General features: G+C 43.3%; 2 protein-coding genes across 3 annotated transcripts in view; one reads left to right on the top strand and one right to left on the bottom strand.

The window, feature by feature from the left end:
* LOC310879700 (leukotriene A-4 hydrolase-like) overlaps window positions 1-804 on the bottom strand; it is a 35,856-nt gene extending 35,052 nt beyond the window's left edge. Inside the window, exon 1 of the mRNA XM_083794513.1 lies at window positions 561-804. Within this exon, the coding sequence (XP_083650639.1) occupies window positions 561-722 (162 nt within the window). The 5' untranslated portion in view covers window positions 723-804. The remainder of the gene's footprint in view (window positions 1-560) is intronic.
* A 982-nt stretch (window positions 805-1,786) lies between these two features.
* dennd6b (DENN/MADD domain containing 6B) lies at window positions 1,787-15,456 on the top strand. 2 transcript variants are annotated; one of them, XM_083757598.1, is made up of 20 exons: window positions 1,787-2,053; window positions 3,606-3,644; window positions 3,764-3,806; window positions 3,956-4,065; window positions 4,239-4,319; window positions 4,562-4,667; window positions 6,120-6,199; window positions 6,513-6,575; window positions 6,824-6,879; window positions 7,620-7,742; window positions 7,916-8,011; window positions 8,334-8,428; window positions 8,544-8,609; window positions 8,707-8,771; window positions 8,987-9,076; window positions 9,358-9,411; window positions 11,602-11,711; window positions 12,084-12,186; window positions 14,029-14,103; window positions 15,153-15,455. In XM_083757598.1, the coding sequence occupies exons 1-20, from the start codon at window positions 1,901-1,903 to the stop codon at window positions 15,273-15,275; spliced, it is 1,731 nt and encodes a 576-aa protein (XP_083613724.1). In that variant the 5' UTR covers window positions 1,787-1,900; the 3' UTR covers window positions 15,276-15,455. The 2 variants fall into 2 exon arrangements, with proteins under 2 accessions (XP_083613724.1, XP_083613725.1); XM_083757599.1 differs by lacking the exon at window positions 7,620-7,742 and having other exon boundaries at window positions 15,153-15,456.

The following is a 15,456-nucleotide window of genomic DNA, read 5'->3' as shown; positions in this document are numbered from 1 at the left end:
AGTGTCCATGTTCTCACACACAGAGACACACACACACACACACACACACACACACACACACACACACACACACACACACACACACACACACACACACACACACACACACACACACACACACACACACACACACACACACACACACACACACACACACACACACACACACACACACACACACACACACACACACACACACACTAAAGTTACTCTATAATATTATGGGTGACTTGATGGAGAGTCAGTTTGATTGACTGAATGATTGATTGAAGTATTTATTAATAGTTTGCAGAATTACAGTACATTTCAAGCACAACTCAATACAAAGACTGTTAACTGTGAGTGGACGACCCAATTAAGCATTACACTTGTTTACAAGAGGGTCCACCATGTTCAATTCATCAAAACATTTAGAGACGTACAAATAGACACTTCTATAAAGCCAAAAGAACAGAACCGGAATTCATCATGAAGGAGGTATTAAAAAGGGAACAGAGAGAATGAATGAATGAATCAAACGGTCTTTAGCTCGAAGGCTAAAGCCAGTGAAACTGTGTTACCAGAGTCGAGAAGCTCTCCTCCAACACCTCCACGGTGAGCGCAACCTTCCCTCGGAGGACATTTCTGGTGAAGTCCACCTGGAAGGAGATGTTCAGGTGTTTGGTGGAGCAGGAGGTGAAGGAGGAGAAGGAACAGGGGTCCGAGGAGGAGGAGGAGGCCATGATGGAGTCAGGAGAACTGGCCTGGCCGGTGGTTCAGAAGTACTGTCTGTCTGCTCTGTGCTCTACACGCTTAAAGTCTGCACGCCGCACACTCTGACTCTACTCACGTTACTCTGCGTGTGATGATGACAGCAGCGCGTTGGAGCAAAGCATTGTGGGACTTGGAGTTTTGTCGCGGACCTATAGCTGCATCCTGCTAGGCTTTTTTTTTTGTTGCCAACGGCTGATTCGCGTCTGGCTTTTATTTAGCCAGGCTAGCATAATGGCTTATTATTATTATTATTATTATTATTATTATTATTATTATTATTATTATTATTATTATTATTATTAATGTATTGATTTATTTTAGTTATTGTATTGTTGTATATTGGGTATTGTATTTTTAGTTATTGTATTGTAACTTTAGTTGTTACTGTACAACATTTTAAAACCGTTGTCATGTTGCACCGAACCCACCTCACCCCTGCCCACTTTGACAGGCTGGGATGGCTTAGGGTCGTCGACAGAGTACAGCATCTTGCAATGGGTCTGGTCCACAAGATTCGATACACCACCAAGATACCCATGTACCTGTCTAAATACTTCCTTAATGTAAACGAAGTCCACACCCACAACACCAGAGGGAGTGCAACAAACCATGTACAACCCAGATTCGGCACAAACAAGGGACTAAATTATTTTCGCTCCTATGCCACCAAAATGTGGAACGCCCTACCAACAGTCATTAAGACATGTGAATCCCTTGACTCCTTCAAAACCGCTCTCAAAGGGCACCTACGGATGGCTGCAATTCGAAACTGGCCTCTGTAAAATCTGTTGTGGAATTGTAAACAGCTGGAACCAATATTATATCAGTATTATATCAGTATTATATTATTATTATATCAGTATTCTGACATTAACCTGCAGGGCCACATTAAGTGAAGGTGGGGGCCGCATGTGGCCCCCGGGGCCGCCAGTTGCCCACCCCTGCAGTCTGGTTTGTTCGCCTCCTCCGCCCGCTAGAGGGCGCTAGAGCACCAGAGGAGGATTCTTACCCACAGCCGGTGCTACTATACTAGCAAAGAAAACAAACCTTATTTTGCTGGTGAAAAGAAGAAGCAGCAGCAGCTGATATGGGACAATAATAATAATAATATTATTATGATGATGGATCCACCTCTGATTGATTGATCATGGACCCCCTGGACAGCCCCGGCGGCGGCGCCGCGGCGGCGGAGCGGCAGAGCCCCACGCCGGCGTCCCGCTCGCCCTGGGCTCGGTTCTCTTCGTGGTTAGAATGCGTGTGCGTCGTTACCTTCGACCTGGAGCTGGGACAGGCCATTGAGGTATAGTGTTACTGTACGGACCCCCTACGGACCCCCATTTAATGACATTTATAATAATGTATATCTCTGGGACAGGCCATTGAGGTAGCCTACATACTGCCATTACAGGGACTAAATTATTTTCGCTCCTATGCCACCAAAATGCGGAACGCCCTACCAACAGTCATTAAGACATGTGAATCCCTTGACTCCTTCAAAACCACTCTCAAAGGGCACCTACGGACGGCTGCAATTCGAAACTGGCCTATGTAAAATCTGAATCCCCCCCACCGCCCCCCCTTTCCCCTCACTGTATATGTATCTTTTCCCTTTTTGCTTCCTATATGATGAATTCCTGTTCTGTTCTTTAGCTACATAGAAGCAGAGATGGGCAAAATACATTGAAAATGTATTTTGATACAAAATACAAATACTGGGTCAAAAAACTTATCTAAATACAAAATACAAAATACATCTTCCATCCCCATCGAAATACAAATTACAAAATACAAAAAAGTATTTCAAATACGTATTTCAAATACATGTATTTCAAATACTGCCCATCTCTGATGGGCAAAATATATTGAAAATGTATTTTGATACAAAATACAAATACTGGGTCAAATTTTTTTATCTAAATACAAAATACATCTCATTTCTTCCATCCCAGCGAAATACAAATTACAAAATACAAAAAAGTATTTCAAATACGTATTTCAAATACATGTATTTCAAATACTGCCCATCTCTGCATAGAAGTGTCTATTTGTATGTCTCTAAATGTTTTGATGAATTGAACATGGTGGACCCTGTTGTAAACAAGTGTAATGCTTAATTGGGTCGTCCACTCACAGTTAACAGTCTCTGTATTGAGTTTGTGCTTGAAATGTACTGTAATTCTGCAAACTGTTTATAAATATTTCAATCAATCAATCATTAGCCTACGGTCTACGGACCCCCCAGTTGTACATGCATTTAGGCTACGGACCCCCCAAGTAATGGCATTTATATCTCTGGGACGGACCCCCAATTTATATTGTAAAATCAAAGTAAATTTAACTCTTGAGAGTGTACAAATGGAACAGAGTTACAGACCCATAAAGGTCCATTTGGTTCCTATTATCATTTACCGGGAACCCCCTGGAACTCTCTCAAGGAGGTATACAGTCAGTCAGGACCGATAAAACATCAAAGTTAATTTAACTAGTGTACAAATGGAACCAAAATGGACCCGTTGCTTCCATTTGTACACTCTCAGAGTTACAGTCCGCATAAGGGTCTATCATTTAGCTGCTGGGGACCCCCTGGAACTCCCTCAAGAACCCCTGGGGGTCCCCGGACCCCACCTTGGGAACCCCTGACGTAGCTTGTAGCATCTCTACCGTCAGAGGTGGTGGTGCTGATGCAAGTCAAAGGGTCCATTTGGTCACATTTGTACCGTCGCGCTGAGTTACAAATGGATAAATACAACTGAGGGGTTTTCACCGTGTATAAATGTACCGTCTGCATTAATCACTGAGGATTTTAATTCACTGTACTTGGTCATGAACATGAATATATCTCTGTGTTTCAGCTTGTGTATCCCCATGATGTCAAGCTGACTGAGAAGGAGGTACTTGTGATCTGTTTTAAATAATTCACCGTCCTGTCTGGCAAGATTGTTCAATTAATAATAAATGCGTGCTGCAAACATCATGAAATCATCAATCACTGGTTTTTATGTTTTCACAGAAAAGCAACATATGCTACCTGTCCTTTCCTGACTCCTACTCAGGTAAACCTCTCCTAGCAAGACTTCAACACACATCACATGATGCAGTGCCACTCACAGCCACTCGTGACCTAGAGAGTGTGTGTGTGTGTGTGTGTGTGTGTGTGTGTGTGTGTGTGTGTGTGTGTGTGTGTGTGTGCGTTCCTTCTCAGGGTGTCTGGGGGACACTCAGTTCAGCTTCAGGCTGCGTCAGTCTGTCGGTCGCAGCGGTTACTGGTTTGGAGAAGACGCTTACAACCGGGACGCCCCGATCACTCTGCAGGTGAAGCTCTACCCCTCTACCCCTAACCCTCTACCCCCTACCCTCTACCCTCCACCCCCTACCTCTACCCCTAACCCCCTACCCTCTACCCTCCACCCCTACCTCTACCCCTAACCCACGCCCCTTCCCACCCCTGCAGAGATGCTAACCTGCCTGTCTCTTATTCTCTGCAGAGAGAGCTGGCCCATTTCTACGGCTATGTTTACTTCAGACAAGTCAAGGATGTCTCGGTGAAACGAGGCTATTTTCAGAAGGTGAGATTCACTGAAACTCTTCATTCAACAAGCATACTCAGGTCTCTGTAAAATAAAAAAATCAACAACACTGGAATGTCTGCAGTAAATGTGTTGAACAGTTGAACCCCACCATCCTTATTCTAGGGGAACGTTCACCATAAATAGCTGATCTACAAGAGATTGGTGTCGATGTCGTCTATGTACTCAATCTTCCTCCCTCTCTCTCTCTCTCTCTCTCTCTCTCCACTGTACTGCTGCAGTCTCTCGTTCTAATATCCAGGCTACCGTACATCCACCTCTTCCATAGCGTGCTGCAAATTATAGCCCCGGAATATTTTGAGAAGTTGGAGCCTTGTCTGGAAGCAGGTGAGTTGTGAATGAATGAGAGAGAGAGAGAGAGAGAGAGAGAGAGAGAGAGAGAGAGAGAGAGAGAGAGAGAGAGGAGAGAGAGAGAGAGAGATGAGAGAGAGAGAGAGAGAGAGAGAGAGAGATGAGAGAGAGAGAGAGAGAGAGAGAGAGAGAGAGAGAGATGAGAGAGAGAGAGAGAGAGAGAGAGACATGGCTCAAAATATTTAAATCGGTTATAGAATCAATTGCATTGTATGGCAGTGAGGTATGGGGTCCTTATTACAAAGTGATTGGGCAAAATGGGACAAAAATCCAGTTGAGATCCTGCATGCAGAGTTCTGCAAAACTATTATCAGGGTACAAAGAAAATGCCCAAACTCTGCATGCAGGGCTGAATTAGGCCAATATCCTTTACTTCTAAATATACAGAAAAGATCTATTAAATTCTGGAGCCATATTAAAAAGAGTGACCCTGCCTGTTACCATTATAAAGCCCTTGCCTGCCAAGAGTTGAACATCCAAAGGAGCCCCCTCAGTCAGCTGGTTCTGAAACTAGCTGACCTCTCACCTTCTGACATCACAAACCCCAGACAGCCTCAGGGCAGCTACTCTATCACTCAGAAGATTAGACCCAACCAAATTATAACTAAAGAAAAAGATAAATATATCACATATTGGAACGAACTCACACAATCACAACACAAACTAGAAACATATTTGGCTCTAAATAGACCGTATACTGTGGCAGACTACCTAACCACAGTACTGATAAAAACCTGAGAAAGACTTTAACAATGTACAGACTGAGTGATCATAGTCTGGCAATAGAGAAGGGCAGACACAGACAGACCTGGCTGCCCAGAGAGGAGAGGCTGTGCTGTCACTGTGATGACGGAGCTATAGAGACAGAGTTACACTTTTTAACACAATGTAAAAAACTACACAAATTATTAGAGAGGAGTTCTTCCCAAAATTTGAAACAAAGTTCCCAGAATTCCGAAGTATGACAGAAAGGGAAAGATTACCAGTCCTTCTGGGGGAACAGAAAGAATGTGCAGTTTTGGCTGCAAAATATGTCAATTCCTGTCACAAGAAAAGGGACAACCAGTAGGACACACATACAGTATACCATGTTTTATTTTATGCACCACCTGCTTCATTTTATTTTATATTAATTTATTTTTTTCATGTCAGTGATATTATGTTGTTGTTTGTCATATCTGTGATTGTGCTTTGGCAACACTTGTAAAATGTCATGCCAATAAAGCCTGTTGAATTGAATTGAATTGAGAGAGAGAGAGAGAGAGAGAGAGAGAGAGAGAGAGAGAGAGAGAGAGAGAGAGAGAGAGAGACACAGAGAGAGAGACAGAGACAGAGAGAGAGAGAGAGAGAGAGAGAGAGAGAGAGAGAGAGAGAGAGAGAGAGAGAGAGAGAGAGAGAGTCCACCCTGACATCCTCCTCTCCCTGCAGTGTGTAATGAGATCGACCAGTGGCCTTCTCCGGTGCCAGGGCTGATCCTCAATCTGCCCATTATGGGGGTGATTTTACAGGTAAGAAAATACATTTCACCCCCTGTAATAATTAACCCCTTTTGGTGTTTTAAACATGTTATAATTTAGCTATTGGAAAAATAGCAGGCCTACAAGCTCGTAGCGCGCCACCGAGTGGCGCGCTACGAGCTTGTAGGTCTGCTATTTTTGAAAAATCGACTGACGTAGAAACATAGCTTTTTCAGAAAACTGTCAGGATGTAGAAGACATTTTTTTAATCTGATCTCAGGTCAGAATGGGTCAAGATTAGGGTACAGTAAAAATGTGATTATTTTTCACGCTCGCATTTATAAAGATCTGGGATCCTTTTCAGGTTAGGATCCCATCCAAGAAGGACAAGGCAGGAGGGAGTCCAGTGAAACTCGCCCTGAGCGAGGTACAAATATGAGATTAGAAGATTCCTAAAGTCAAACATTCTCATGTATATAATATGTAACAGTGAGAGTGTACACTTGTAACCAAAAGGGTCCATTTGGTGAGACACGCATACTACATTTGTACACTCTCTTGAGTTAAACATGTATACATTTACGCTGAGGACTTTGCTGTGTACAGTACATGCGTCCGGGTATTTGGTTGTACTTCAATATTAAACACTCAATGTAAATGTCATGTTTTCTCCAGAATCTTCTACCAGCCCCAACGATGCTGCCTTCCATCCACGAACTGGACCTATTCAAGTAAATCTATCTTTGTTTTGACCTATTCAAGTAAATCTATCTTTGTTTTGACCTATTCAAGTAAATCTATCTTTGTTTTGACCTATTCAAGTAAATCTATATTTGTTTTGACCTATTCAAGTAAATCTATCTTTGTTTTGACCTATTCAAGTAAATCTATCTTTGTTTTGACCTATTCAAGTAAATCTATCTTTGTTTTGACCTATTCAAGTAAATCTATCTTTGTTTTGACCTATTCAAGTAAATCTATCTTTGTTTTGACCTATTCAAGTAAATCTATCTTTATTTTGACCTATTCAAGTAAATCTATCTTTGTTTTGACCTATTCAAGTAAATCTATCTTTGTTTTGACCTATTCAAGTAAATCTATCTTTGTTTTGACCTATTCAAGTAAATCTATCTTTGTTTTGACCTATTCAAGTAAATCTATCTTTGTTTTGACCTATTCAATGCATGTCCATATTTCATTATTTTCGGAAATTAATGCCATACTTCGTTGGACAACAGTGTCGCGCAAAAATAGCCGATCTATACGCTTGCAACAACGCTTCGCATCACGACAACAGCACATTGTGAGCTTTGCACCAAGCTGTGAGCTTGTACATCTGCTATTTTTGAACATTTTTTTTAAACATCTTTAAAGTGTGAGAACGGTCTCATTGTAGAATCGCCGTCAGATTGTGACCAAAATAACAACTACAGCAGTGATATGTAATCCATTGACCTCTGACCTGTTCCAGATGTTTCCAGTCGGTTCTCGTCCACCTCCAGATGTTGTGGGAGCTGATGCTTCTGGGGGAACCCGTGGTGGTCATGGCGCCGTCGCCCACCGCCTCCTCGGAGACCGTGCTGGCTCTAGTCAGGTAGTTCTGTCTGTCTCTAGTCAGGTAGTTCTGTCTGTCTCTAGTCAGGTAGTTCTGTCTACAGGGGTTCGGGGGAGGAGGGGGTTCTGTGGCCCTAATGCAGATCAAATTGGGGGTCCTTTAAAGGTGTAGAATCAGAATCAGTGTTTTGTTGTTCCTGTTCTGTTCTGCAGCTCCATCTCTCCTCTGAAGTACTGCTGTGACTACAGACCCTACTTCACCATCCATGACAGCGAGTTCAGAGAGTACACCACCCGCACGCAGGCTCCGTGAGTCTCACACACACACACACACACACACACACACCATGACAGCAGGCTCCGTGAGTCACATCATAAGCACGGTCTAACAGAGACGCTATTTGTAACTCTAGATTATTTTTTATAATGGGATGAATCTAGAGTTGCAAAACCCTCCATTGACTCCCCACTCATCCAATGTGCGTTTGTGATCTGCTTGTCTTAAACAACGTTAAACTCTACCTCTCTATATCTCTCTCTCTACCTCTCTCTCTCTCTCTCTCTCTACCTCTCTCTACCTCTCTCTCTCTACCTCTCTCTCTCTCTACACCTCTCTCTCTCTCCCTCTCAGACCCAACGTCATCCTGGGCGTCACCAATCCTTTCTTCATCAAGACGTTCCAATGTTGGCCGCATATTGTGCGTCTGGGAGAACTCAAGATGGCGGGTGAGTAAAATATAGGCGTTTGAAAGTTTGCGTTATACTTTTAACATCTCGTAAAGTAAAGTAACGCTACATTAAGTGTCGACTGGTTATGGTTATATTTTGTATTCTGTTTCAGGAGATCTGCCCAAACAGGTGAAGGTGAAGAAATTGGCTAAACTGAAAACCTTGGACACTAAACCAGGTGAGACACCACGCTGGTTTTTATTAATTGATTTATTTGTTGCGTTTTGCGTGTAATGAAGTATTTTGATGTATTGCTTTTTATTTTCTCTCCTTAGGAATCTACACGGCATATAAACCATTTCTACACAAGGACAAGACTCTAATCAAGAGACTCTTAAAGGTGAGCTGTTGCACAAAACTACTAAACTAAAAGTTACTATATGACCCAAAATAATGTACTCACTTTGTTCCTTCATGAATGCACAGAACATGGAAACAAACACACACACACACACACACACACACACACACACACACACAGCTCCACATACCATGTCAGGCCACTAGGTGTCGCTGTAGGCTTTCCTGACGGTCTCGGTGTGATTTCTTCTTCAGGGCATCCAGAGGAAGAGGCCTTCGGAGGTGCAGAGCGCCATCTTGAGGAGACATCTGTTGGAGCTCACTCAGAGCTTCATCATCCCTCTGGTGAGACTCAGGATCAGGATTCTATTAAACAAACACTTTACAGATTGAAAGAGGATAATTCAAGCTTTCCCTACAGCTGCAATGTTGGTGATTTTGACGTTGTTTAATATAATTAGATAGGACCTTTCTGTGTGGATGAACGGGCTGTCTGTGGGAAGTGTCACCTAGGTATCACCTTGCTGGCAAGATGGCTGCGCTCTGAATATCATCACATTGTCTCACATGTTGTCTTCATTCTCTCTCTCTCTCTCTCTCTCTCTCTCTCTCTCTCTCTCTCTCAGGAGCGGTACCTGGCCAGCCTGATGCCTCTGCAGAGATCTGTGACGCCTTGGAAGGTGAGGCCACTGGTCCTACCGGGGGTCTCCATCCAGGGGTCCTTGAGGCGTCTCCAGGGGTCCGGGGGTCTCCTGGGGTTCCCGAGGGGCCCGGGGGAACCAGGGGTTCTTGAGGGGTCCCCCAGACAAATGAATAACCGTAAACACGTGACTCAAGACAAAAGCTCAACGCGTCGCACGTAAAGCTTGCAGATCTGCTATTTTTGAAAAATCTTGACAAATCTCTTGCAATGGACTTCTGCATCCGAATACTTTTTGTGTGTTTTGTTATACAGTAGAGTACAGTAGAGTAGGCAACAGGAGGCTGAATGGCTCTTAACCCATTCTGAACGGGAACCCATTTTGGTGTTAGCATTATGTTATGCTTTAGCTAATGAAAAATAGCAGATCTACAAGCTCATAGCGCGCCACCGAGTGGCGCGCTACGAGATTGTAGTTCTGCTATTTTTGAAAAATCGAAGAACGACTGACATTTTTAGAATCTGATCTCAGGTCAGAATGGGTTAATCAGATCAGTGTGTGTCCCAGTGGAAACCTCGTATGAAACTGATCTCAGGTCAGAATGGGTTAAGATGTTTCAGAGAGGAGATCCTATAATTAGAGAGGAACCCAGAGCTGTGTCTGTGATCCATTCAGAGGAGATCCTATAATCAGAGTTGTGTCTGTGTTCCATTCAGAGGAGATCCTATAATCAGAGTTGTGTCTGTGATCCATTCAGAGGAGATCCTATAATCAGAGTTGTGTCTGTGATCCATTCAGAGGAGATCCTATAATCAGAGTTGTGTCTGTGATCCATTCAGAGGAGATCCTATAATCAGAGTTGTGTCTGTGATCCATTCAGAGGAGATCCTATAATCAGAGTTGTGTCTGTGATCCATTCAAAGAGGAGATCCTATAATCAGAGTTGTGTCTGTGATCCATTCAGAGGAGATCCTATAATCAGAGTTGTGTCTGTGATCCATTCAGAGAGGAGATCCTATAATCAGAGTTGTGTCTGTGATCCATTCAGAGGAGATCCTATAATCAGAGTTGTGTCTGTGATCCATTCAGAGGAGATCCTATAATCAGAGTTGTGTCTGTGATCCATTCAGAGGAGATCCTATAATCAGAGTTGTGTCTGTGATCCATTCAGAGGAGATCCTATAATCAGAGTTGTGTCTGTGATCCATTCAGAGGAGATCCTATAATCAGAGTTGTGTCTGTTCCATTCAGAGGAGATCCTATAATCAGAGTTGTGTCTGTGATCCATTCAGAGGAGATCCTATAATCAGAGTTGTGTCTGTGATCCATTCAGAGGAGATCCTATAATCAGAGTTGTGTCTGTGATCCATTCAGAGAGGAGATCCTATAATCAGAGTTGTGTCTGTGTTCCATTCAGAGGAGATCCTATAATCAGAGTTGTGTCTGTGATCCATTCAGAGGAGATCCTATAATCAGAGTTGTGTCTGTGTTCCATTCAGAGGAGATCCTATAATCAGAGTTGTGTCTGTGTTCCATTCAGAGGAGATCCTATAATCAGAGTTGTGTCTGTGATCCATTCAGAGGAGATCCTATAATCAGAGTTGTGTCTGTGATCCATTCAGAGAGGAGATCCTATAATCAGAGTTGTGTCTGTGTTCCATTCAGAGGAGATCCTATAATCAGAGTTGTGTCTGTGATCCATTCAGAGGAGATCCTATAATCAGAGTTGTGTCTGTGTTCCATTCAGAGGAGATCCTATAATCAGAGTTGTGTCTGTGTTCCATTCAGAGGAGATCCTATAATCAGAGTTGTGTCTGTGATCCTATACTGAGATCCTATAATCAGAGTTGTGTCTGTGATCCATTCAGAGGAGATCCTATAATCAGAGTTGTGTCTGTGATCCATTCAGAGGAGATCCTATAATCAGAGTTGTGTCTGTGATCCGTTCAGAGGAGATCCTATAATCAGAGTTGTGTCTGTGATCCATTCAGAGGAGATCCTATAATCAGAGTTGTGTCTGTGATCCATTCAAAGAGGAGATCCTATAATCAGAGTTGTGTCTGTGATCCATTCAGAGGAGATCCTATAATCAGAGTTGTGTCTGTGATCCATTCAGAGAGGAGATCCTATAATCAGAGTTGTGTCTGTGATCCATTCAGAGGAGATCCTATAATCAGAGTTGTGTCTGTGATCTGATCCATGTGTCTGTGACTCTGTGATCCGTTCCAGACTCCTCCGTTGATCCGTCCGTTCAGCCAGGAGGAGTTCGTGGGGACTCTGGAGCACGCTGGACCTCAGCTCACCTCCGTCAGCAAAGGAGACTGGATGGGACTGTACAGGTTGGTTTGCACCCCTAACCCCTAACCCCTACCCCCTTCCTACCCTAAACCACTACCCCCTAACCCCTTACCCCTTCCTACCCTAACCCACTACCCCCTAACCCCTACCCAGTTCCTACCCCCTTCCTTACCCCCTAACCTCCCTCCTACCCGAGCCTGCAGGATTCATATACGGTCCTGTACAATACTGCACCCCGCTGTACCCCGCTGTATACAGCCCCCTTATGGGTGAACTATAAAAAAGAGAGTCTGCGCAAGCTAAAGGTGGCTTATAACGATGCTCTCAGGATTCTCCTGACGAAGCCTAGGGGTGGCAGTGCTAGTCAGCTCTGCTGCAATATACTGTACATCATTCATCTATTCTATTTCCAGGAGGTTCTTCCGGTCGCCAAACTTCGACGGCTGGTACCGCCTGAGGCACCGAGACATGACCCACAAACTGGAGGGCCTGCATCTGGAGGCGGTCTGTGACGCTGTGAGTTACTCAACCAATCACAGCGTGGCTCGACTACAGCGGTGGGATGTCGCAAGTGGGATAATTGCCGAAACACTAGCCGAAACACTAGCCTGATAAAATAAAATAAACTGTAAATTATTCTGAAGAAGACGCTGTGCTTCAAATATTCAGTCGTGTTGTGTTCGTTGGTTTGCACCTTATTAAATGTAGTGTTTGTCGACTAAGGTCACATTCACACCAGAGAGCTTTGCTGCGATTAAAACGAATCCTGCTGCGCATTTTCAGAAAGTGCACTTCGTTTGGCAGGTGTGAAGGCTCATTCGAATCCTAATGCGTATCAAAGAACCGCATTCTACTCCGAGCAAAAAAACGGGGGTTTCGCTTCGCTTCCAATCGCACTTGATTTCAATTCGGTGCAGGTGTGAATGCAATCCGCAGTAAATAAAGGAAATGAAGCAAACAATGTGGCGTGTGAGGAGCTGAACACAGTTGGAGACGGAGAAGGCATATTTTACGCAGCGCAAAGATGTCCCGTTACCGTGGATAGACGTGGAATGAGGAGACTGAAGCCCTGATCGAAATGAGGACGAGTACATTAATCAATTGCTTAAGAAAACACATAAAAACACTGCAGTGTATTATAGCCTACAGAATATTCTGTCTGTCTGTGCGTGCATGCCGTAAACATGGAGTGCTGTCACTGTGTGGGGACTGGGGAGTAGGGACTTTCATCTCGATAAACTTGTAAACATTTTGCGCTGCTGTCTGTTATATCAGTGTGCTCAGCGCTGTGCCTCCATGCCCAAAAGAACAGTTCGTGGCTGCATGCGGAGAGAGAGAGAGGGGGGGGGGGGGTGGGGGGAGGTCCAGTCCCAGACGGCACGACACATGCACGTTATGAGTATAATTTGTATCACCATAGATTTCACTGTAAGCTAGTTTATGAATGGAACACATTGATAAAGGTCCCCCCTGCTGCATTTCCAATTGCTGCGGATGACAGTGTGAAGGCAAACCGCAGCCAATTAAATATGCAAGATTCCCAATTTCCCCACCCATACGCATTCGAGTCTACCGAAGTATTATTGGGAATGTGACCTAATACTGAAAATAGCAGATCTACAAGCTCACAACCATGCGACACGTTGTGAGCTTGTAGATCAGCTATTTTTCGGCTGATCTACGGCATCAAGGCTCGCCAAAATACAGACTAAAATCTTATGATATTTAGTCGACTAAAACTAGACAATGATGCTGGTTGGTTATGTTCAGTGAACTCACCAGGACCTGTTGGGTTGGACTAAAGACAAGTTTTAGGATTGATTTTAAAATGATTTTACTTGTCTATAAAGCTCTCAATGGTCTCGCACCTTCCTACCTACATGACTGCCTGCCTAAATATGTCCCAAACCGCCCCCTAAGGTCTTCCACTGCTGGCCTGCTCGCTTTGCCTAAAAAAATGGCAACTAAAAAATACGGGGAAGCAGCTTTTTGCTTCTACGGGCCGTCGGCATGGAACAAGCTCCCACTGTACCTTCGTCAGGCAGCCTCTGTAGACATTTTTAAAGCTCAGCTCAAGACCCACTTCTACAACATTGCTTTTAATTGATCTTTTATTTATTTATTTATTTATTTTGTTATTCATGTCCTCACTGTACTGCATTACTGCTTGTTTTTTTTATGTCGTTGCCTTGCTTTTCTTTTATTCTCCATTGTTCTGTAAAGCACTTTGAGCTGCATTTCATGTCATGAAAGGTGCTATACAAATAAAGTTTTATTATTATTATTATTAAGTCCGAGGTGGAAATTAACCTTAATTAATTAACCACAAAGTTAACAACTCTCCTTTCTACTCACCAGGACCTGTTGGGTTGGACCAAAGACAAGTCCGAGGTGGAAATTGTTGACCTGGTTTTGAAACTGAGAGAAAAGCTAGTAAGTAAACCAATTATACCAGTTATTAGTTTCCACACAGTGGTGCAATGTAACCAAACCTATTGGGAGGCCTGAGTGAAACACACACGGCTCTGATAAAGTTATAACTTCATGCTGGCATTCAAGAAACCCATAATGTTATTCTCCATTACTACCTAGGTGTAACGTCCAATGGCAGCCCATTCATCCAAACCGAAAAGTCCTCTCTGATTGTATTAAACAACGTCAAACTCACCAACATTGCAGCTGTAGGGAAAGCTTGAATTATTCTCTTTCTATCCTCAAAGTGTTTGTTTCATAAAAGTCCACTGTGTAGACATGTTATGATCTACTTTGGGTCCTTGCAGATTAATATTTTTTCTAAGTGCTGGATTTGGAAGCGCTCGTTAGATATCACTCAACTTCCCCTGCGTACCACCTGTTTTGAATTAGCACATACGAGCTTAAAGCATGGGGCTAAATATGTGTTTTTTTACAAAATGTTATAGCGATTTTTTTTTATAGTCCTACTAGACTCCAGGAAATTACATCTGGCCACAAAAGATCATGAGATCTACTGAATGTGTCAAACTGACATATTGAGCATATACACACAGTGTGGCTTCCCCCCAGTAGGCTACCTTCACAATCAGTAGATGTGATCTTTTGTGGCCAGATGTAATTTCCTGGGGTCTATTAGGACTATAGTAATTAATAAAAATAGAAATAATACATATTTAGCCCCATGCTCGAATGACCCCGCCCCCCTTTCAACTAAAGAAAGCAGCAAATGAAAATAAATTCACAATCATCTTTTACTTTGTCAAATAACAACCTAAAACATGAACCTTGGTTGAAAAAAAACTATAGTTGTCCTTTAAATGAATACTGTGGATTTCACAGTGTACCTTCAGCTGCATTTGACCAGTACAGAACTACAGATGATGTGTCTTTTGTACCATCAGCTGCATTTGACCAGTACAGAACTACAGATGATGTGTCTTTTGTACCATCAGCTGCATTTGACCAGTACAGAACTACAGATGATGTGTCTTTTGTACCTGGTGCAGGTGAAAGCACGCAGGCAGCAGCTCCCAGTGAAGGACGGCGTTCTGGACAAGCTGGAAGGATACATCCACACCATGATGTCTTCACTACCGGAGGACTTGCAGACTGTGATCCACAGACACTGATCTCTGAGGATACATCATCCACACCATGGTCTCTTCACTACCAGAGGACTTGCAGACTGTGATCCACAGACACTGGTCTCTTCTCTACCAGAGGACTTGCAGACTGTGATCCACAGACACTGGTCTCTTCTCTACCAGAGGACTTGCAGACTGTGATCCACAGACACTGGTCTCTTCTCTA

This window comes from Protomyctophum parallelum (genome assembly GCF_964188405.1).
Source record: "Protomyctophum parallelum genome assembly, chromosome: 22".
Lineage (NCBI taxonomy): Eukaryota > Metazoa > Chordata > Actinopteri > Myctophiformes > Myctophidae > Protomyctophum > Protomyctophum parallelum.
The sequence above is the reverse complement of the archived record's forward strand: the minus strand, read 5'-3'. Positions and strand labels throughout refer to the sequence as shown.